The 19,338-nt window shown below is 39.8% G+C and overlaps 1 protein-coding gene and 1 pseudogene across 1 annotated transcript in view; one reads left to right on the top strand and one right to left on the bottom strand.

The window, feature by feature from the left end:
- The first annotated feature begins 8,438 nt into the window (after window positions 1-8,438).
- On the top strand, window positions 8,439-8,802 carry LOC132373763 (small ribosomal subunit protein uS14-like; annotated as a pseudogene).
- A 399-nt stretch (window positions 8,803-9,201) lies between these two features.
- The window catches only part of HELB (DNA helicase B), a 34,789-nt gene continuing 24,652 nt past the window's right edge, over window positions 9,202-19,338 (bottom strand). The window contains exons 12-13 of the mRNA XM_059934677.1: window positions 14,803-15,297; window positions 9,202-10,085 (exon numbers count right to left, since the gene is read on the bottom strand). Coding sequence (XP_059790660.1) covers window positions 9,981-10,085; window positions 14,803-15,297 — 600 coding nt within the window. The 3' untranslated portion in view covers window positions 9,202-9,980. The remainder of the gene's footprint in view (window positions 10,086-14,802; window positions 15,298-19,338) is intronic.

The following is a 19,338-nucleotide window of genomic DNA, read 5'->3' as shown; positions in this document are numbered from 1 at the left end:
ACCCAGGGCAAAATCAGTAATTTGATAGGAGCCTGGGCCAGACCTGCCTGCTGGTCTTGTAGACTGTCCTGGAGAGGCAGGGGGATGGCAGCAGCTCACCCAGGGGGACACAGACACTGGTGTCAGACATTGAGGAACATTCAATTGCGTGAACATTCCAGGTGGCTGACAGGTTGGATCATTAGCACCAAGACCTGGCCCCATCCAACAGCCTGAAGGCTCCAATGCTGGGATGCCACAAGCCAAACAACTAACTGGGTGGGGACACATCCCCACCCATCAGCAGACAGGCTGCCTAAAGACTTCCTGAGCCCACAGCCGCCTCTAGACATGCCCCTTGACATGGCCCTGCCCACCTGAGGGCCAATATCCAGCTCCACACACCAGTGGGCAGGCACCAGCCCCTCCCACCAGGAAGCCCGCACAAGCCTCTAGACCAGCCTCACCCACCAGGGGGCAGACTCCAGAAAGAAGAAAGCTATGATCCTGCAACACAGGCCAGACCCCACCCCTGGACTAGTTGGCCCCCTGCCCTGCCCACTAGCAGGCTAATACAACCTTCCAGACACTCTGGACCCATGACCAACTGTCAGGAATGGCCCCTGACAACACCAGCAATCTGAAATGAGCTCTGAGATCCCTGGGCCCTGCAGTCAAACTCCAGGAAACACCTCTAACTGCTAGTAGTCTGGTACTACTCCCAGGATCTGGCTTCACCTCTCAGTGGGCGGGCAACAGCCCCAGAGTCTTTGGGACCCTGATTCTGCCCACCAGTGTGCCAGCACTAGCCTCAGGGCCCACTAGGGTTCCGCAACCAGCCACCTCATGACCAAGCCCCTCTAAAGAGCAGCCAGCAGCATCCACGCAAGGCAGGGCTGTGCAAACAACCAGACTAGGCACCAACCAAGCCTACCATACCACCCACATAGCCAGCCAAAACAGAAAGATCCATGCAACCCTCTTAGGGGGAACCCCTAGAGCATACAGCTTGGGTGACGGGTGGAGTGCACTGCTGGGACGCATAGGACATCTACAGAGGGCCACTTCTCCAAGGATGAGAAACATAACTAACTTACCACGTACATAAAAATATAAATAGCAATAGACAAAATGAGGTGGCAGAGGACTATGTTCCAGACCAAGAAACAAGATAAAACTCCAGAAGCAGAGTTAAGTGAAGTGAATAGGCAATCTACCCAAGAAACAGTTCAGAGTAATGACCATAAAGATGATCAAAGAACTCAGGAGGAGAATGGATGCGCAGAGCAAGAAGTTAGAATTTTTTTAACAAAGAATGAGAAAATATAAAGAACAACAAAACAGAGATGAAGAGTACAATAACTGAAATGAAAAATACACTAGAAGGAATCAATAATAGACTACATGATACAGAAGAGTGGATCAGTGACTGGAAGACAGCATAGTAGAAATCACTGCTGCTGAACAGAAAAAAGAATGAAAAGAAATGAAGACAGTTTAAGACACCTCTGGGACAACATGAAGCACATTAATATTTGCATTACAGGGTTGCCAGAAGGAGAAAAGAGAGAAAGGGCCCAAGAAAACATTTGAAGAGATAATAGCTGAAAACCTTCCTAACCTGGGAAAGGAAACAGTCACCCAAGTCCAGGAAGCACAGAGTCTCATGGAGGATTAACCCAAAGAGGAACACACCAAGACACACTATAATCAAAATGACAAAAATTAAAGAGAGAATACTAAAAGCAGCAAGGGAAAAGCAACAAATAACATACAAGGGAACTCCCATAAGCCTATCAGCTGATTTTTCAGCAGAAACTCTGCAGCCCAGAAGGGAGTGACACAATATATTTAAAGTGATGAAAGGGAAAAACTGACAACCAAGAATACTCTACCCAGGAAGTCTCTCATTTAGATTTGATGGAGAAATCAAGCTTTACAGACAAGTGAAAGCTAAAAGAATTCAGCACCACCAAACCAGCTTCACAACAAATGTTAAAGGAACTTCTCTAAGCAAAAAAGAAAAGGCCACAACTAGAAAAAAGAAAATTATGGAAGGAAAAAGTCCACCAGTAAAGGCAAACATACAGTAAAGGTAGGAAATCATCCACACACAAAGCTAGTAGGGAGGTTGAAAGATAAAAGTAGTAATATCACCCGTATCCACAATAAGCAGTTAAAGGATACCTAAAACAATTAGATGTAAAATATATCAAAACAGTAATCGTGAGGGGAGGAGAGTACAAATGCAGGGTATTTAAAATGCATTTGAAGTTAAGAGAACAGCAACTTAAAACAATCAGGTATGTATACAGACTGCTATACAAAAACTTCATGGTAACCACCAACCAAGAATCTATAATAGATATATGCAAAAAAAAGAAAAAACAATCCAAAATAACACCAAAAATAGTCATCAAAGCATAAGAGAAGAGAACAAAAGAAGAAAGGGGAAAAAGACTGACAAAAACAAATCCAAAACAATTAACAAAATGGCAACAAGAACATACATATCAATACTTACCTTAAATGTAAACAGACTAAATGCTCCAACCAGAAGACACAGACTGCCTGAATGGATACAAAAATAAGACCTGTATATATGCTGCCTACAACAGACTCACTTTAAATCTAAAGACACATACAGACAAAGTGAGGGGATGGAAGAAGGCATTCCACAAAAATGGAAATCAAAAGAAAACCGGGGTAGCAATACTTACATCAGACAAAATAGACTTTAAAATAAAGACTGTTACAAGAGACAAATAAGGACACTACATAATGATCAAGGGATCCATCCAAGAAGAGGATATAACAATTGTAAATATATATGCACCCAACATAGGAGCACATCAATATATAAGGCAATATTAACAGACATAAAGGAGAAATCAACAGTAACACAATAATAGTGGGGAACTTTAACACTCCACTTACATCAATGGACAGATCATCCAGACAGAAAATCAATAACGAACCACAGGCCTTAAATAACACATTAGAACAAATGGACTTAATCCATATTTTTACAGCATTCCATTCAGAAGCAGCAAAATACACATTCTTTTCGAGTGCACATGGAACATTCTCGAGGATAGATCACATGCTAGGCCACAAAACAAGCCTTGATAAATTTAAGAAAATTGAAATCATATCAAGCATCTTTTCCAACCACAACACTATGAGACCAGAAATCAACTATAAGGAAAAAAACTGTGAAAAACAAACACGTGGAGGCTAAACAATATGCTACTTAACAACAAATGGATCACTGAAGAAATAAAAGAAAAATAAAAAAATACCTAGAGACAAATGAAAATGAAAACCCGATGATCCAAAACCTATGGGATGCAGCAAAAGCAGTTTTAGGAAGGACGTTTATAGTGATACAAGCTTACCTCAGGAAACAAGAAAAATCTCAAATAAACAATCTACCATTATGCTTAAAGCAACAAGAGAAAGAAAAAACAAAATCCAAAGTTCGTAGAAGGAAAGAAAGCATAAAAAATCAGAGCAGAAATAAATAAAATAGAGACAAAAAAAAAGAAAAAAAATCAATGAAACTAAAAGCTTGTTCTTTGAAAAGACAAACAAAATTGATAAACCTTTAGCCAGACTCATCAAGAAAAAGAGATGGAGAGCCCAAATCAATAAAACCAGAAATGAAAAAGAAGTTACAACTGATACCACAGAGATGCAAAGGATCATAGAAGACAGCTATGAGCAACTATATGGAAATAAAATGGACAACCTAAAAGAAATAGACAAATTCTTAGAAAGGTATAATCTCCCAAGACTGAACTAGGAAGAAATAGAAAATATGAACAGACCAATTACCAGTACTGAAATTGAATCAGTAATTTAAAAACTACCAACAAACAAAAGGACCTGATGGTTTCATGGGTGAATTCTACCAAACATTTAGAGAATAGTTAACACCTATCCTTCTGAAACTATTCCAAAAATTTGCAGAGGAAGGAACACTTCCAAATACTTTCTGAGACAGTGGTCTCAGGGTGAGACCACTGTCACCCTGATACCAAAACCAGACAAAGATATCACAAAAAAGAAATTACAGGCCAATATCACTGATGAACATAGATGCAAAAATCCTCAACAAAATACTAGCAAACCGACTCCAACAATACCTTAAAAGAATCATACACCATGATCAAGTGGGATTTATCCCAGGGGTGCAAGGATTTTTCAATATCTGCAAATCAATCAATGTTAACAAACTGAAGAATAAAAAGCATATGATCATCTCAATAGGTGCAAAAAATGCTTTTAACAAAGTTCAACACCCATTTATGATAAAAACTCTCCAGAAACTGGGCAAAGAGGGAACCTACCTCAACATAATAAAGGCGACATATGACAAACCCACAGCTAACATCATATTCAACAGTGAAAAGCTGAAAACTTCCCCAGTAAGATTAGGAACAAGACAAGGATGCCCACTCTCACCACTTTTATTCAACATAGTTTTGGAAGTGCTAGCCACAGCAATCAGAGAAGAAAAACAAAGGAGTCCAAATTAGGAAGAAGTAGAACTGTCACTGTTTGCAGATGACATGATAATATAGAGAGAAAATCCTAAAGATGCTACTAGAAAACTACTAGAGCTCATCAATGAATTTAGTAAATTTGCAGGATTCAAAATTAACATACAGAAATCTGTTGTATTTCTATACACTAACAATGAACTACCAGAAAGAGATATTAAGGAAACATTCCCATTTACCATCACATCAAAAAGAATAAAATACCTAGGAATAAACCTACCTAAGGAGGCAAAAGACCTGTACTCTGAAAACTATAAGACACTGACAAAAGAAACTGAAGATGACACCAATGTAAAGATACACCACGTTCTTGGACTGAAAGTATCAATATTATTAAAATGGCCATAATACAAAAGGCAATCTACAGATTTAATGCAATCCCTATCAAATTACAAAACTAGAACAAAAAAATTTTTAATTTGTATAGAAACACAAAAGACCAAAACAGCCAAAACAAGCTTGAAAAAGAAGAACAAAGTTGGAGGAATCACGCTCCCTGGCTTCAGACTATACTACAAAGCTACAGTCATCAAAACAGTATGGTACTGGCACAAAAAAAGACACGCAGATCAATCCAATAGGATAGAAAGCCCAGAAATAAACCCACGCACTTATGGTCAATCTATGACGGAAGAGGCAAGAATATACAATGGAGAAAAGACAGTCTCTTCAATAAGTGGTGCTGGGAAAACTGGACAGCTACATGTAAAAGAATGAAATTAGAACATTCTCTAACACCATATACAAAAATAAACTCAAAATGGATTAAAGACCTAAATGTAAGACCATATTTTAAAACTCTTGGAGGAAAACATAGGCAGAACACTGTCTAACATAAATAGCAGCAATACTTTTTTTGGATCTGTCCCCTAGGGTAGTGGAAACAAAAGCAAAAATATACAAATAGGACCTCAATAAACTAAACGCTTTTGCACAGCAAAGTAAACCATAAACAAAATGAAAAGACAACCTACAGAATGGGAGAAAATATTTGCAAACAATGTCACTGACATGGTATTAATTCCCTAATATGCAGACAGGTTATAGAGCTCAATATGAAAAAAAAAAAAAAGAACCCAATCAAAAAATGGGCAGAAAACCTAAATAGATATTTCTCTGAAGAAGACATACAGATGGCCAACAGGCACATGAAAAGATGTTCAACATCGCTAATTATTGGAGAAATGCAAATCAAAACTACAATGAAGTAATCATTTCACACCGGTCAGAATGCCATCACCCAAAAGTCTCCAAATAATAAATGCTGGAGAGGGTGTGGAGAAAAGGAAACCCTCCTGTACTGTTGGTGGGAATGTAAATTGGTGAAGCCACTATGGAGAACAGTATGGAAGTTCGTCAAAAAACTAAAAATGGAGTTACCATATGGTCGAACAATTCCACACCTGGGCATATATCCAGAGAAAACTCTAATTCGAAAAGATACATACACCCCTATGTTCATACCAGCACTATATTTACAGTAGTCAAGACGTGGAAGCAACCTAAACATCCATGGATAGATGAATGGATAAAGAAGATGTGGTATGTATATATATATACACATATATGTATACAGACACACACACACACACACACATATATACATATAATGGAAGATTACTCAGCCATAAAAAGAATGAAATAATGCCATTTGCAGCAACATGGATGGACTTAGAGATTATCATACTAAATGAGGTCAGACAACAATAAATATTATACGATATCACTTACATGTGGAATCTTAAAAACGAATAGAAATGAACTGATTTATAAAACACAAACAGGGGCTTCCCTGGTGGCGCAGTGGTTGAGAATCTGCCTGCTAATGCAGGGGACACGGGTTCAAGCCCTGGTCTGGGAAGATCCCACATGCCGCGGAGCAGCTAGGCCCGTGAGCCACAACTACTGAGCCTGCGCGTCTGGAGCCTGTGCTCCGCAACGAGAGAGGCCACGATAGTGAGAGGCCCGCGCACCGCAATGAAGAGTGGCCCCCGCTTGCCACAACTAGAGAAAGCCCTAGCACAGAAACGAAGACCCAACATAGCAATCAATCAATCAATCAATTAATCAATAAAATAAATCTTTAAAAAAATTTAAAAAAATAAAAAATAAATAAAACACAAACAGACTCACAGACATAGAAAACAAACTTACGGTTACCAAATGGGAAAGGGGTGGGGATGTAAAAATTAGGAGTTTGAGATTAGCACATACACATTACTATACATAAAATAGATAAGCAACACGGACCTACTGTATAGCACAGGGAACTATATTCAATATCTTTTAATAACCTGCAATAAAAAAGAATCTGAAAAAGAATATACTATGTATCTACAGATATAGATAACTCAATCACTTTGCTTTACACCTGAATCTAACACATTGTAAATCAGCTATACTTCAATTAAATAACAGCACAAAACTATACTCTGAAGCTATAAAACATTGTTGAAAGAAATGAAAGAAGACATAAATAGAAAGACATCCCATGTTTACAGATCAGAAGACTTAATATTGTTAAGATGGCAATACTCCCCAGATATATAGATTCAACACAATCCCCATCAAAATCCCAGTTGGCTCCTTTGTCAGTAAAATTGACAAGCTGATCCTATAATTCATACGAAAAGCAAGGGACCCAGAAGAGCCAAAAAATCTTGAAAGAGAGGAGTAAATTGAAGGACTCACATTTCTTGATTTCCTTTTTTTTGGCTGTGCCACACAGCATGCAGGAATCTTATCTTAGTTCCCTGACCAGGGATTGAACCTGCACCCACTGCAGTGGAAGCGTGGAGTCTTAACCACTGGATCACCAGGTAAGTCCCCACATTTGTTGATTTCAAACCTGCAAAACTAATGAAGACCCATGGTGCTGGCATAAGGACAGACGTTTGGATCAATGGAATAGATAGAGAATCCAGAAATAAACCCTCACATTTATAATCAACTGATTTTTTGACAATGATGCCAACACAATTCAGTGGAGAAATAGTCACTTCAAGAAATGGAACTGGAACAACTGGAGAGCCACATGCAAAAGAATAAAGTTGGGCTCCTACCCCACCATATAAAAAAATTAACTCAAAATGAATCCAAGAGCTCAATGTAACACCTAGCACTATTTAACTCTTGTAAGAAAAAATAGGAGTAAGCCTTCATGACTTTAGATAAGCATTGGTTTCTCAGATGTAGCACCAAAAGCACAAGCAATAACAACAACAAAAATACATACACTGGGGAAACGCAAGAAGGAAGAGATATGGGAACATATGTATGCGTATAACTGATTCACTTTATTATAAAGCAGAAACTAACACACCATTGTAAAGCAATTATACTCCAGTAAAGATGTTAAAAAAAAATACATACACTGGACATCATCACAATTAAAAAATTTTGTAAATAATGTTTCTAATGAGACTGGTATGTAGAATAAATAAAGAACTCATACTCAATAATAAAAAGGAAAATAACCCAATTTTTAAGTGGACAAAGGATCTGAATAGACATTTCTCTGAAGAAGACATACAAATGGCCAATAAGCACACAGAAAGGTGATCAACATCATTAGTCATAAGGGAAAAGCAAATCAAAACCATTATGTCACTTCATATCCACTAGGATGGCTATAATTAAAAAGTCAGATAATAACAATTGTTGGAGACAATGGAGAAACTGGAACCCTCACACACTGCTGGTGTAAATATAACATGGTACAGCTGCTTTGGAAAACAGTTTAGCAGTTCCTCAAAAGGTTAAACATAGAGTTACCATACGACCAGCAATTCCATTCCTAGGTATATACCTAGAAGAAATGAAAATATATACCCACACAAAAACTTGTACACAGATGTTCACAGCAACATTAGTTATGATAGCCAAAAAGAGGAGACAACCCACATGTCCATCAACTAATGAATGGATAAATTCAACGTACCATATCCATACAATGGAATATTTCATAAGAAAAAGAAATGAAGGCCTTCTGCCTCACTGCACTACTGAAAGCAGGATGGGTCGTCAGCAACTCTACTAGAGCTACCTGCAAAAATTCAGCCAAGGTTCCTGATCTCGCCACATCAGCTCAAACCAGCATGGTCTGATCTGAAAATACTACCTCAATATATGCCGCCAGTTTTTCCATCAGTACACGAAAGATATAGGCTTCATCAAGTTGGATAGAATGATACTCCTTGAATGCATTATCCAAGACATATACCCAATAAAAGAAATAATGCTAGTTCTTTGTACATAATTTTTTTTTAAACTTTAAAAAAGGGAGAGGGATGAAACACTGTTACATGTTACAATGTGGATGAAGTCTGAAAACAGTATTCTAAGTCAAAGAAGTCAGTAACAAGGGATCATATATTGTATGATTCCATTTATATGAAATGTCTGAAATAGGCAAATCAATAGAGACAAAATAGATAAGCAGTTCTAGGGTTGAAGGGGAAAAGGGATTAGAGCTAAGAGGTACAGGATTTCTTTGGGGGATGATAAAAATGTTCTAAAATCAATTGTGGTGTTGGCTGCACAATTCTGTGAATTTACTAAAAGCCACTCAACTATGTAAACGGGTGAACTGTATGTGAATTATATCTCAGGAAGGCTATTTTTAAAACACTGGGATAACAGGTAAATTTTTCCTAACTTTTTCTTTTACCATTTAATAATAAATAAAACTCAAAAAAATCAAATCACTGAGAGGAAAAAAAATTTTTCAAAGTGGAATATCTTTAAAACAATATACTCTCAGAAGAAATGATAACTATGTGACATGATAGACATATTAGCTAATGCTACAGCGGTAATTATATTGCAATATAGAAGTAGTGAATCAACATGATGCACACCTTAAACTTACCCAATGTCCTATGTCAATTATATCTCAAATTAAGAAAACAAAAACCAAAACCAATGTGCTTCCAGCTCAGCAGGAATTTCCAGGAAAATGTACCAGGTAGGCCCAAGCAGCAGTGACAGAGCAAGTAGCAGCCTTGTGAGATGACCACTTTGCAGAAGACACAATGTCCTAGAATATGTGTTAATAATTTAAGAGATATAATTACAGTTTATCTTTACCACTGCTTCAACCCAATGGCAAAGATCACCCACAACGATGATGGAAGTTAATAAGGCATTATTCTAAAAATAAAACACTTTTAAAAGTACAGTTTTTTTAAAAAAAATATATAACATATTTTTCCCTCATACATGATCAGTGCTGTCAGTTCTCCTGATGACAGATGTCAAAATCACTAAGGTTTTCTTTGATGACATGATTTGAAAACATCTGCTAACACAAATGCCTTAAAATAAAACTCCAGTTAATAGACATCCTCTTTTGTCTTGATCCTTTGAAGCTATGACGGTCATTTTGTGTTGAATGGAAAAAAACAGACAATTAACTTTGAGCAATCTGAAATAAAACTAAGTTTCTTGATTATTTGTAGGTTTGAAAAGTTGCCTGGGGGTTAAACTATTTAGTCTCAAATTCTGAAGTTTAGAAGACACTTGTGGAGATGATTCTTCCACCTGTTGGAACAACAATAAAAATAAAGTTAATTTTATAAAAATATAGTCAGTCTACCCTGTGTAATTCTATTCCCTCTGACTGCTTCTCAGAAGACATCATACATTTTCCCACCCCGTGGAAGCCTGGAGCAGACCAGAGCAATCAGCTGTCATCCTGCTTTTGCTCACTGTGGTAACGCCACTACCCACCTCTGGGACTGGCATGTAGAAGTGACTATCCGCTAACTGAGTACATATATTTAATTTCTAAAAGTGTGGACAGGGTCCACTACATAATTTGGTGGTGCAAAATTAAAATGTGGGCCCCTTGTTCAAAAATTAAGAATTTCAAGATGGCAAGCAGAGAACATTAAAACAAGCATGGGTTCCTTCTAAGCACGAAGCCCTGTATGACCGACTGCCCAGCCTGAACGTCCATGATGCCAGCTGTAGGTGTGGTTAAGACGATACACCGCAAGTACACCGCAAGTATACTCTTGGTACCGTTAGTGATTCCCAAGCACCAGTCAATGGACCAGTAAAGTCATGAAGAAGATTCACCACCACAGGGAAAGAGAAAAATAAGCAAAATTCAACTCATCATTCATCATGCTAAATCTGTTCAATTTAGAGGACGGTGATGGTTAATTTCATGTGTTAACTTGGCTAAGCCACAGTACCCCGATATTTGGTTGAATAATACTGTTCTAGACGTTTCTTTGAAGGTGTTTTTTAGATGAGACCAACATTTAAATCAGGTGACTGAGTAAAGTGGATTACCCTCCATAATGTAGGTGGGCTTCATCCAATCAACTGAAAGCCTTAACAGAAAAAAGATTGACCTCCCCCCAGGAAGAAGGAATTCTGTCAGCAGACTACCTTCGGAACTTGAAATGCAACATCAACTCTTCTCTGAGTCTCCTATCTGCCAGCTTACCTGCAGATTTTGGACTCTACCAACACTAGCTTTCACAATGGCATGAGCCAACTCCTTAAAATAAATTCAGATAGATAGGTTAGATTAAATAGTCTAGATAGATAGATAGATAGATAGATAGATAGATAGATAGATAGATAGATAGACAGACAGACAGATAGACAGATAGATAGATAGATGGAGACACGCCCTATTGGTTCTGTTTCTCTACGGAACTCTGAGGAAGACAAGGACTATCTTTATTCAGGGACGATGTGATTGTATCTTTCCTAGCTTTTTTTATTTTTAAGTGAAAATGTCATTTTCTTTCAAAAAATTCTGGAAATCCTGCTTTAAACATGATAAATTTTAGCAATATTTTACACATATGTTTTTATTTTAAGGGTCATTTTTGTCCCCCATCCCTTTTTTTCTTTGATGGTGGGAGGCTAGGCAAAAGGAAAAAAAAAAAAAAATCAGGTCAACATTTTCTTTGAGGACTTTTTTCCAAACCCAAAGCTATTAAGTGATGGAAAAGCAAAAGCTTTCTTCTAGGAGGGAGGGGCTCAGGTATTTTAGTCACTGGTATTTGTAGAATCTAAATACTGGTTTGGCTCTTATGTAGCAATACAAATATGAAGGATGGATATGTGGGCAGCCCTTGTCATAGAATTTGATCTTTCACAAACGACACATCTCAATGCACCTGAAAGTCTAGAATTACGAGACATAGAAGTCCCTAATTTATAGAAGTCCTGAAGCTTTGAATTCTAGTTTCCTCATTTCTAGGGATTCTTGTAAATGCCACATACTTGTGGCAAACCATGTGAGAAAACTCATCCTCTTCAGTTAGAGGACTTTGCTTGTACTGCTGCCATCATGCAGTGAGAACAACCCGCACCGGGCAGCCCCCCACCGTCCCTCTTTGCGCTCCAAACCTTCAGGGACATTAGCCTCTCCCGGAGCTTAAAAGCTTTGGCAAGCTCCAAACTGAAGATGAATAGTGCTGCCAATTTCTCTTCATACCATCCTATAAACCATGATTCCCCCACCCCATGTTGGTGCTAAGAAATAAAAAGCAAGAAACTTTTAGAAAAAGACGCTTTCCTTGGAACTGCTTCTGTTTTCTGCTCCAGGTCAGAAGCTTTATTTATCCCACGGTCTTTGTAAGAGGTAACATAGTTAATTAAAAAAAAAAAAAAAAGATGCTTTGTTGAGATGGAAATTCCATCTCAGCAGAGTTGATCTGGAGTACTGAATGAAACTTATAATCAGCAGTGATCCTGCTATTTTGAAGAAGAAAAAAAGGGAAAACTTTTTCTTCTGCTATGTCCACTTTTATGACTTTCTTTTTTATGGCTGAGTAATATTCCATTGTATACATGTGTATACATATATGTGTGTGTATATACACACACACACACACACCAATGTCACCAAATCCTAGCTAAGGGAAACTCCTCTACTTATGCTCTGGATTTGCCCATCTCACCCACTTCAGGACTCCATTCCTACAATTATCCCCTCTCTCTGAATCATGAATTTCTTGTTTTCCATTGGACCATTCCATCCATACCCTAGGATGCTTTAATGTACCCATCCAAAATAAATAAATCAATAAATCCTTCCTTGACCATGAGTCCTCCATCCAGATACAGCCCTATCTCTCTGCAACCTTCTTCATAGCAACCTGCCTCTACTGCTTCCTCCACTCTCACCTCCTAGTCTCTGACCAGTCCAGCCTAGGTAGACTTTTGTCCCCTCCCGCCACCCTAGTCTTCCTTTTCTCTCACTCATACTTCTTTTCAGTCACCTTTGCCAGTTCTTCCTCCTCTGCCAGACCTCTGAAAGTTAGGAGTGCCCCCAGAACTCAGTCTTAAAGCCTCCTCCTCTATCTGTGGCGTCTCCTGAAATGAACCCACCACTATATGCTAATGACTCCTAAATGGACATTTCCCTCCCTAACCTACCCTGAGGCTCTAAACTTCTCTACCAACCACTGCCTTTCTCAACAAGTCCACATATACGTCTAATGAATAACTTAAGCATAACATGTCGAAAGAGAACCTTCCATTTCCCCAGACCCAGTTCTCCTCATATCTTTCCCATCTCAAGAAACGGCACTACAATTCACCAAGCTGCTTCAGGCAGAAATCCAGGAATCGTCCTGGGTCCCTGTTTGTTTTACCCCCTCACATCCAATCAGCAAGTCAAACAGACTCCATCTCCAACAGGCATCAAGAATCCAACCACTTCTCATCACTCTTGCTGCTCTTTCACTGCTCTCCCTGGGACAACCCTGACTGGTCTTCTTGCTTCCACCTTCCTTTCCACAGGTCACTCTCCACAGCAGAGAGATGGTTGTCAAGCATACATCAGATGATATCGCACCTTTGCTTAAAGCCCTCCCATGGATTCCCACGGCAAGTAGGATAAAGTCCCAGCTGCCTCCTGTAGTTCTGCCTATCTCTCTGAGATCATCACATCTTCTCTTTTCCTCATTCACTAGGCACACTGGTCTCCCTTCCCCTTCCAATAAGGTCATTCCTTCTCAGCTTTGCATGTTCTACACCCTCTGCCTGGGATGCTCTTCCTTAGGGCCTCAACCACCATTGCAGAATAGCACCTCCTTCCACGCTACTCCTACCAACCATTCCCTACCTCATTACCTGTATTTTCTTCATAGGATCTTTCTTGACCTGAAAACTTTATTTTCTGTGGTATGGATTGCCTATGACCCATTGGTGCAATGTAATGGCCATGAAGCCAACAGGGACCTGTCTGTTTCTCTCCCTCCAACATTTAGATCAGTGACTAGCAGAGGAGCTGTTTTTGTTTTTTTCTTCAAATGCTGAAAGAGAGGAGGCAGAGAAAAGGAGGAATCCAAGAAAAACCAAAAGGAAGAGATGAGAATAAGTTTGGTTCAATGTAGTGAATGAATGAAGACTAGATTGACTAAAGAAAAAAAAAAAAAAGGAATAGTGGGAAATAAATGAAATGATGCTGGGAAAGATGGAATCGAACAGAGAAAGGTCTCAAATGCCAAGCTAGATTGCCTGGAATTTATGCAGTAGGAACTAGGGAGCCACTGAAGCCACTGAACTTCTGAATTCCCAGTGCCTGGAATGCAATGGACAGTTGAAAACTATCTGTTGACCAAATCACCAGTGCAAAGGTGACAGCTAAAACTGAGCGAATGGGATCAGTTCTCAAGGGAAAGAAGCCCTGAGCCTGGGGGCGACGTCTCCAGTCAGAGGAAGGGAAGAAAAGGAGGGAAGACATGAAGCGGAGACGAGCCAGGGATGGAGGGGAAGTGTCAGAGGGGAAGGGAACACTGAAACCAAGGGAAGGAAACATGGCAACAGCAACTGCAGTTAAAAATATTAACTGTCAGGGGGGGAAAGTCCAGAATGAGACCTAAGAAAAGGCCTCTGAAGTTGGTAAGAAGATGACCGGGACCAGCCGCTTCAATGGAGCTGTGGGGATAAAAATGGGACCATGGCCTGCGAAAGGAAGGGGAAGGTGATGAGGAAGATGAAGAGAGAAGATGCAGGAAGACTAGGAAGTTTCTCCTGGCACGCCACCTCCACCAGCCCACTGACGCTGTCCAGAGTGCCAGCCTCAGGCACAGGGAGAAACACCCAGCCGAGATCAAGCTAAGACTCAACCGGCTATAGAAATAGGGAGGAAATGGGACAGAGGTGAGAGGAAAACTTGTTTTTTAAGTCCTGCAGCACTATGCAGCATTAACAAAAATACAGAGTCATTTATAAGCACACTGAGGCCAGCAATATTTAAATAAAACCTGAACGTCAGTCCTACCATAAGAATTTTGCTTGGACTTGCAGCGGCATTCGTGCAGCATGTTCTTTTGGACCCTCTCGATTGTGACGGATCCTCACTTGCATGCACTGCATCAGATGAAGATAATTTCCATCCTTCAGCAAAGGCAAACAGCGTGTCACCAGCCACAGAGGCCCTCCTTCTGGGGACGTCATCTGTCACCCTGTCATCTGTGACTGTAGGGAGTGGGGATGCCGAGGGATGGGTGCTGGGTCTCCTGCTGTCTTCAGGGCTCTTTGATGGGGACGCAAACTCTGCTGGAGATGCACAGCTCTCGGAGAGCTTGTTTTGCAAAAAATGTTTTAAACGAGTTTTTCTGGGAACGCTGTTTTTCAAAATTGCGCTCCGAAGCTGAGACTCTTCTGCAATGACGTACACTCTGCAGCGGCCCCGGGTCACCGCTGTGTACACGTGCTGCCAGTGCTGGCGGCCCGCCTTCCCAACCACATACACGACTGTCTTCTCCTCCGACCCCTGAGAGGAAATAGTGCACGAGGGAGATTTAATACTGCATAATGGGTTCATGTCTCTGGACAGGCTACAAAGGCAGAAAGGAGACAAGTCCTCCAAGTGCTCTCAAGAGCATTCTACCTGGCCAGAGTATTCAAATGAATCCATCTGATGGGTTCCATTTTATTCATTATCCTGGAATTCCCATTTTCTAATTACGCTGCTAAGTTTGGGTGTCATAGATCCAAAACTGGCATGTAGAAACCCAGCAATAAACTTTAAACTGCATGCAGGGCTAAATCTTCCTTAATAAAAGAATTTGAAATGGCTGTATGGGCTTTATGTATAGATGTCTTACCCCACTGTTACTTATATAACAAAAAACAGACACCTGAAATATCCAATAATAGGAGAATAAATAAATATATATATGTATATATTTATTTTTCTACATCATGTATCTATATATGTTGCAAACATCAAATATGCTTTAAAATATAACAAAATTTTAAAAACTTGATACATATATATAAAAAAAAGATCACAACCATGTAACACAAAATAAAATTACTCTGATCAAAAATACAAAGTGAACATAAAGATGTTGGGACTTCCCTGGTGGCGCAGTGGTTAAGAATCCGCCTGCCAGTGCAGGGGACACGGGTTCGAGCCCTGGTCCGGGAAGATCCCACATGCCGCGGAGCAACTAAGCCCGTGCGCCACAACTACTGAGCCTGCGCACCACAACTACTGAAGCCCGCTCCCCTAGAGCCCATGCTCTGCAACAAGAGAAGCCACCACAGTGAGAAGCCCGCGCGCCTAGAGCCCGCGCTCTGCAACAAGAGAAGCCACCGCAATGAGAAGCCCGCGCACCGCAACGAAGAGTAGCCCCCGCTCGCTGCAACTAGAGAAAGCCTGCGTGTAGCAATGAAGACCCAACGCAGCCAAAAATAAATAAATAAATAAATTAAAAAAAAAAAAAGATGTAACAAAAACAAAGTAAATCACAAAGCAAGAAGGAAATCCTACCAAAAATTTAACCAGTCTGTTTCCAAACAGAGGGCCTATGGATGATTTTTTTTTTCTACTTTCCATATTTTTCCAATGTTGAACCATTTATTACTCTTATCAAGATAAGCCAAAAGAGAATGACGAACCTTTGTTTCTTGGGTTTAACAAACCAAGAACTATACTATAGGCAAGAAAAATGCCCAATGTCACCATGTAACTGTGAGAAAACAATTTCAAGAAAACAATAACAAATTGTGGCTATTCTTAGTCCCTGTATTTTCAGTGGCAACATAAACTAAGAAGGGGTTAGAGCCATTCTCTCTCCCAATGCTCCCACATTCCTCTGCTGAAAGAGGAATTGTGGGGAGACAAACAACAAGATGAGGCATGTAGAAAATACACATCTGCACTAAAAAAAACCTTGTACATACCAAACACTTCTACCTTCCTGGACACAGAGAGTTTGAACCAACTCTTCAGATTATAGAAGTTTGATAAATACTTCCTTCCAATGCTGCTGAATCTCAGAAATGAATGTAAATTATACTTAATTCTACAAATGCTAAACACATTTGCTAGATATACAGCACCATTCCCCCATGCCCCCGTGGACTTTATATTTACACTGTATTTTCATAAACAGGTAAACGTCCACCTAAACTTAGCTGGGTTCTTAATCATCAATTAAGTATCACTGAGAAAAATCTAATAGCCTCCTAATCAGTCTCCCTGTACCCACATTTACTGCAATACACTGTCCTCACAAATAGCAGCCACAGTGCTATTTGTCAAATGCAAATCTAGTCACATCAGATTCTGCTTAAAACCCATTAATGGCTCCCAGGCTCTCAAAAAAAAAAAAGTCCTAACTCCTTAATATGGCTCCTACAGCCCTTCAAGAGCCAGCCTTGGCCCTGTTTCCCCTCCTTCCTTCCCATGAGCCAGGCTCCATCAAGCACAAAGAACTTCCTTGTGATCCTTCCTGACTGTGCTCCCCACTCCCTGGCCTCCAGCTGGCCTACTTCCGGATTAGCTGCCCCATCCATGTACTTTCCAGCACCCTGTACTTCCTCTATCACAGTATTTTTACCAGACTGGACTGTCACCAACTGCCTTCTGAACTGTACTCCTCACTGGACTGTAAGCTCTGTGAAGGCAGGACCACGTCTGTCTTGCTCACTGTTCTTTATCAGGTGTCTCACTGAATGAATGAGGATAAAAATTAAGACTGTCAGCCAAAGCTGTCCTCCGAAAGTGGGACATGGACACCTACCTTCACCTCACAACCTGCTATTAATCATTTGCCCATGTCTTTAAATCTTCCTCAAATCATTAAGAACTGTCAAACTTCTTAAAGGAGGCAAGTTTTATTTATTTACTTCTCTAAATTTGTTCTAAAACTCAACAACTGGTATGAAGAGACACAAACCATTAATGCCCTTCATGATTTTACGGACCTAGAGTCTGAAAGTCTATATGGACCTTAGAGTAGGGGTCAAAAAACTTTTTCTGTGAAGGGTCAAAGCATCAGTATTTTAAGCTTTGTAGGCCAGATGGTCTCTATGGCAACCACTCAGTTCTTCCTCTGTAGTGCAAGAGCAGCCATAACCAATATGTAAATGAATGTGGGACTGGGTTCCAATAAAAATTTATCTACCAAAACAGGTGGTGGACCAGATTTGTCTACCATATTGGATAACACAATCCTAGAAGGCCCCAGGAGGTGACCTGGCCCACATCACTCCTCTAACCTCATCTCCTGTCACTCTCCCACACTGGCCTCCTTGCTGTTCCTGTTTCTCAAACCTGCTGGACAGCTACCCACCTTAGAACTTTGGCCTTGGCTATTCTCTCTACCTAGAATGCTCTTCTCCCAGATATTCACATGGTTTAACTTCATTACCTCCTTCAAATCTTTGTTCAGATGCCACCTTGTCAGTGAGGCCTACCCTGACCACCTATTTAAAATTACAACTGCACCTCACCCCCACTCCTTTTCCATAGCAATTACCACCTTCTCACATAATACATAGTTTACTTATTTTTTTCAATTACATCTGTCTCTATCCCCTTCCTTACCAAATATAATCCTCATAATGTCAAGTATCATTGACTATTTCATGGACTGACCTATACCAAGCACAGAGAAGAGAGTCTGACTCAATACATTTTTGTTGAGCTGAACTGAACTTGAAGAACAAACTATACTGATAGAAGACAACAATCACAAATGTTCTCAGAGGTAACAGACATTATTTCAACCATGAAATAAGAGCCAGATTCAATGAAAAGAACATTCCAAGATATCTACTCCAATCTCCACCCAGTAATAATAAAGACCCTTCACTACATATTTGTCTAGAAATGCAACAGAAAAACTGGATTATAAATTTGAAGAAATAAATAGAGCAAAACATTAATGAGATGGAAAATAGGAGAGCTGATAAGAAATTCAGGTAACCAGTTCTGGAGGTCCAATATCCATACAGTAGAAGTTCTAGAAAGAAAAAACAGAGAAAGCTGAGGATGATAATGAAATTATTTAAGAAAATTTCCCAAAATTGAAGAATATGAGTTTCCAGAATTCCAGAGTCCCCATCATAAAAATCCATGGGAGAAATTTCTCCCAGATCTCACAGCTAGGAATATTTGCCCCTCTCAACAACTGTTTGTTTGTTCATTTACTTTAACCTAGTAGACATAATCAACTGACTGCTTCTCTCTTTGCTTCGGGAACTTTGGCCTTAAGGGAACTTAAAAGCTAAATCTGCAGTCTACATTAACACGCAAATAGGACAGTATGCATATCGGCATTCCAATCCACTCTTGGTGGTAATCCCTTTACCATGTTTAACTTTATTTTCCACTTGACATGCATTTTTCTTTTTAAGTAAATTTATTTATTTATTTATTTATGGCTGCGCTGGGTCTTTGTTGCTGCATACGGGCTTTCTCTAGTTGCAGTAAGCCAGGGCTACTCTTCATTGCAGTGCATGGGCGTCTCATTGCAGAACACGGGCTCTAGGCACACAGGCTTCAGTAGTTGTGGTACAT

This window comes from Balaenoptera ricei, chromosome 10 (assembly GCF_028023285.1).
Source record: "Balaenoptera ricei isolate mBalRic1 chromosome 10, mBalRic1.hap2, whole genome shotgun sequence".
Taxonomy (NCBI): domain Eukaryota; kingdom Metazoa; phylum Chordata; class Mammalia; order Artiodactyla; family Balaenopteridae; genus Balaenoptera; species Balaenoptera ricei.
This window is presented reverse-complemented; position numbering and strand designations above follow the sequence as displayed.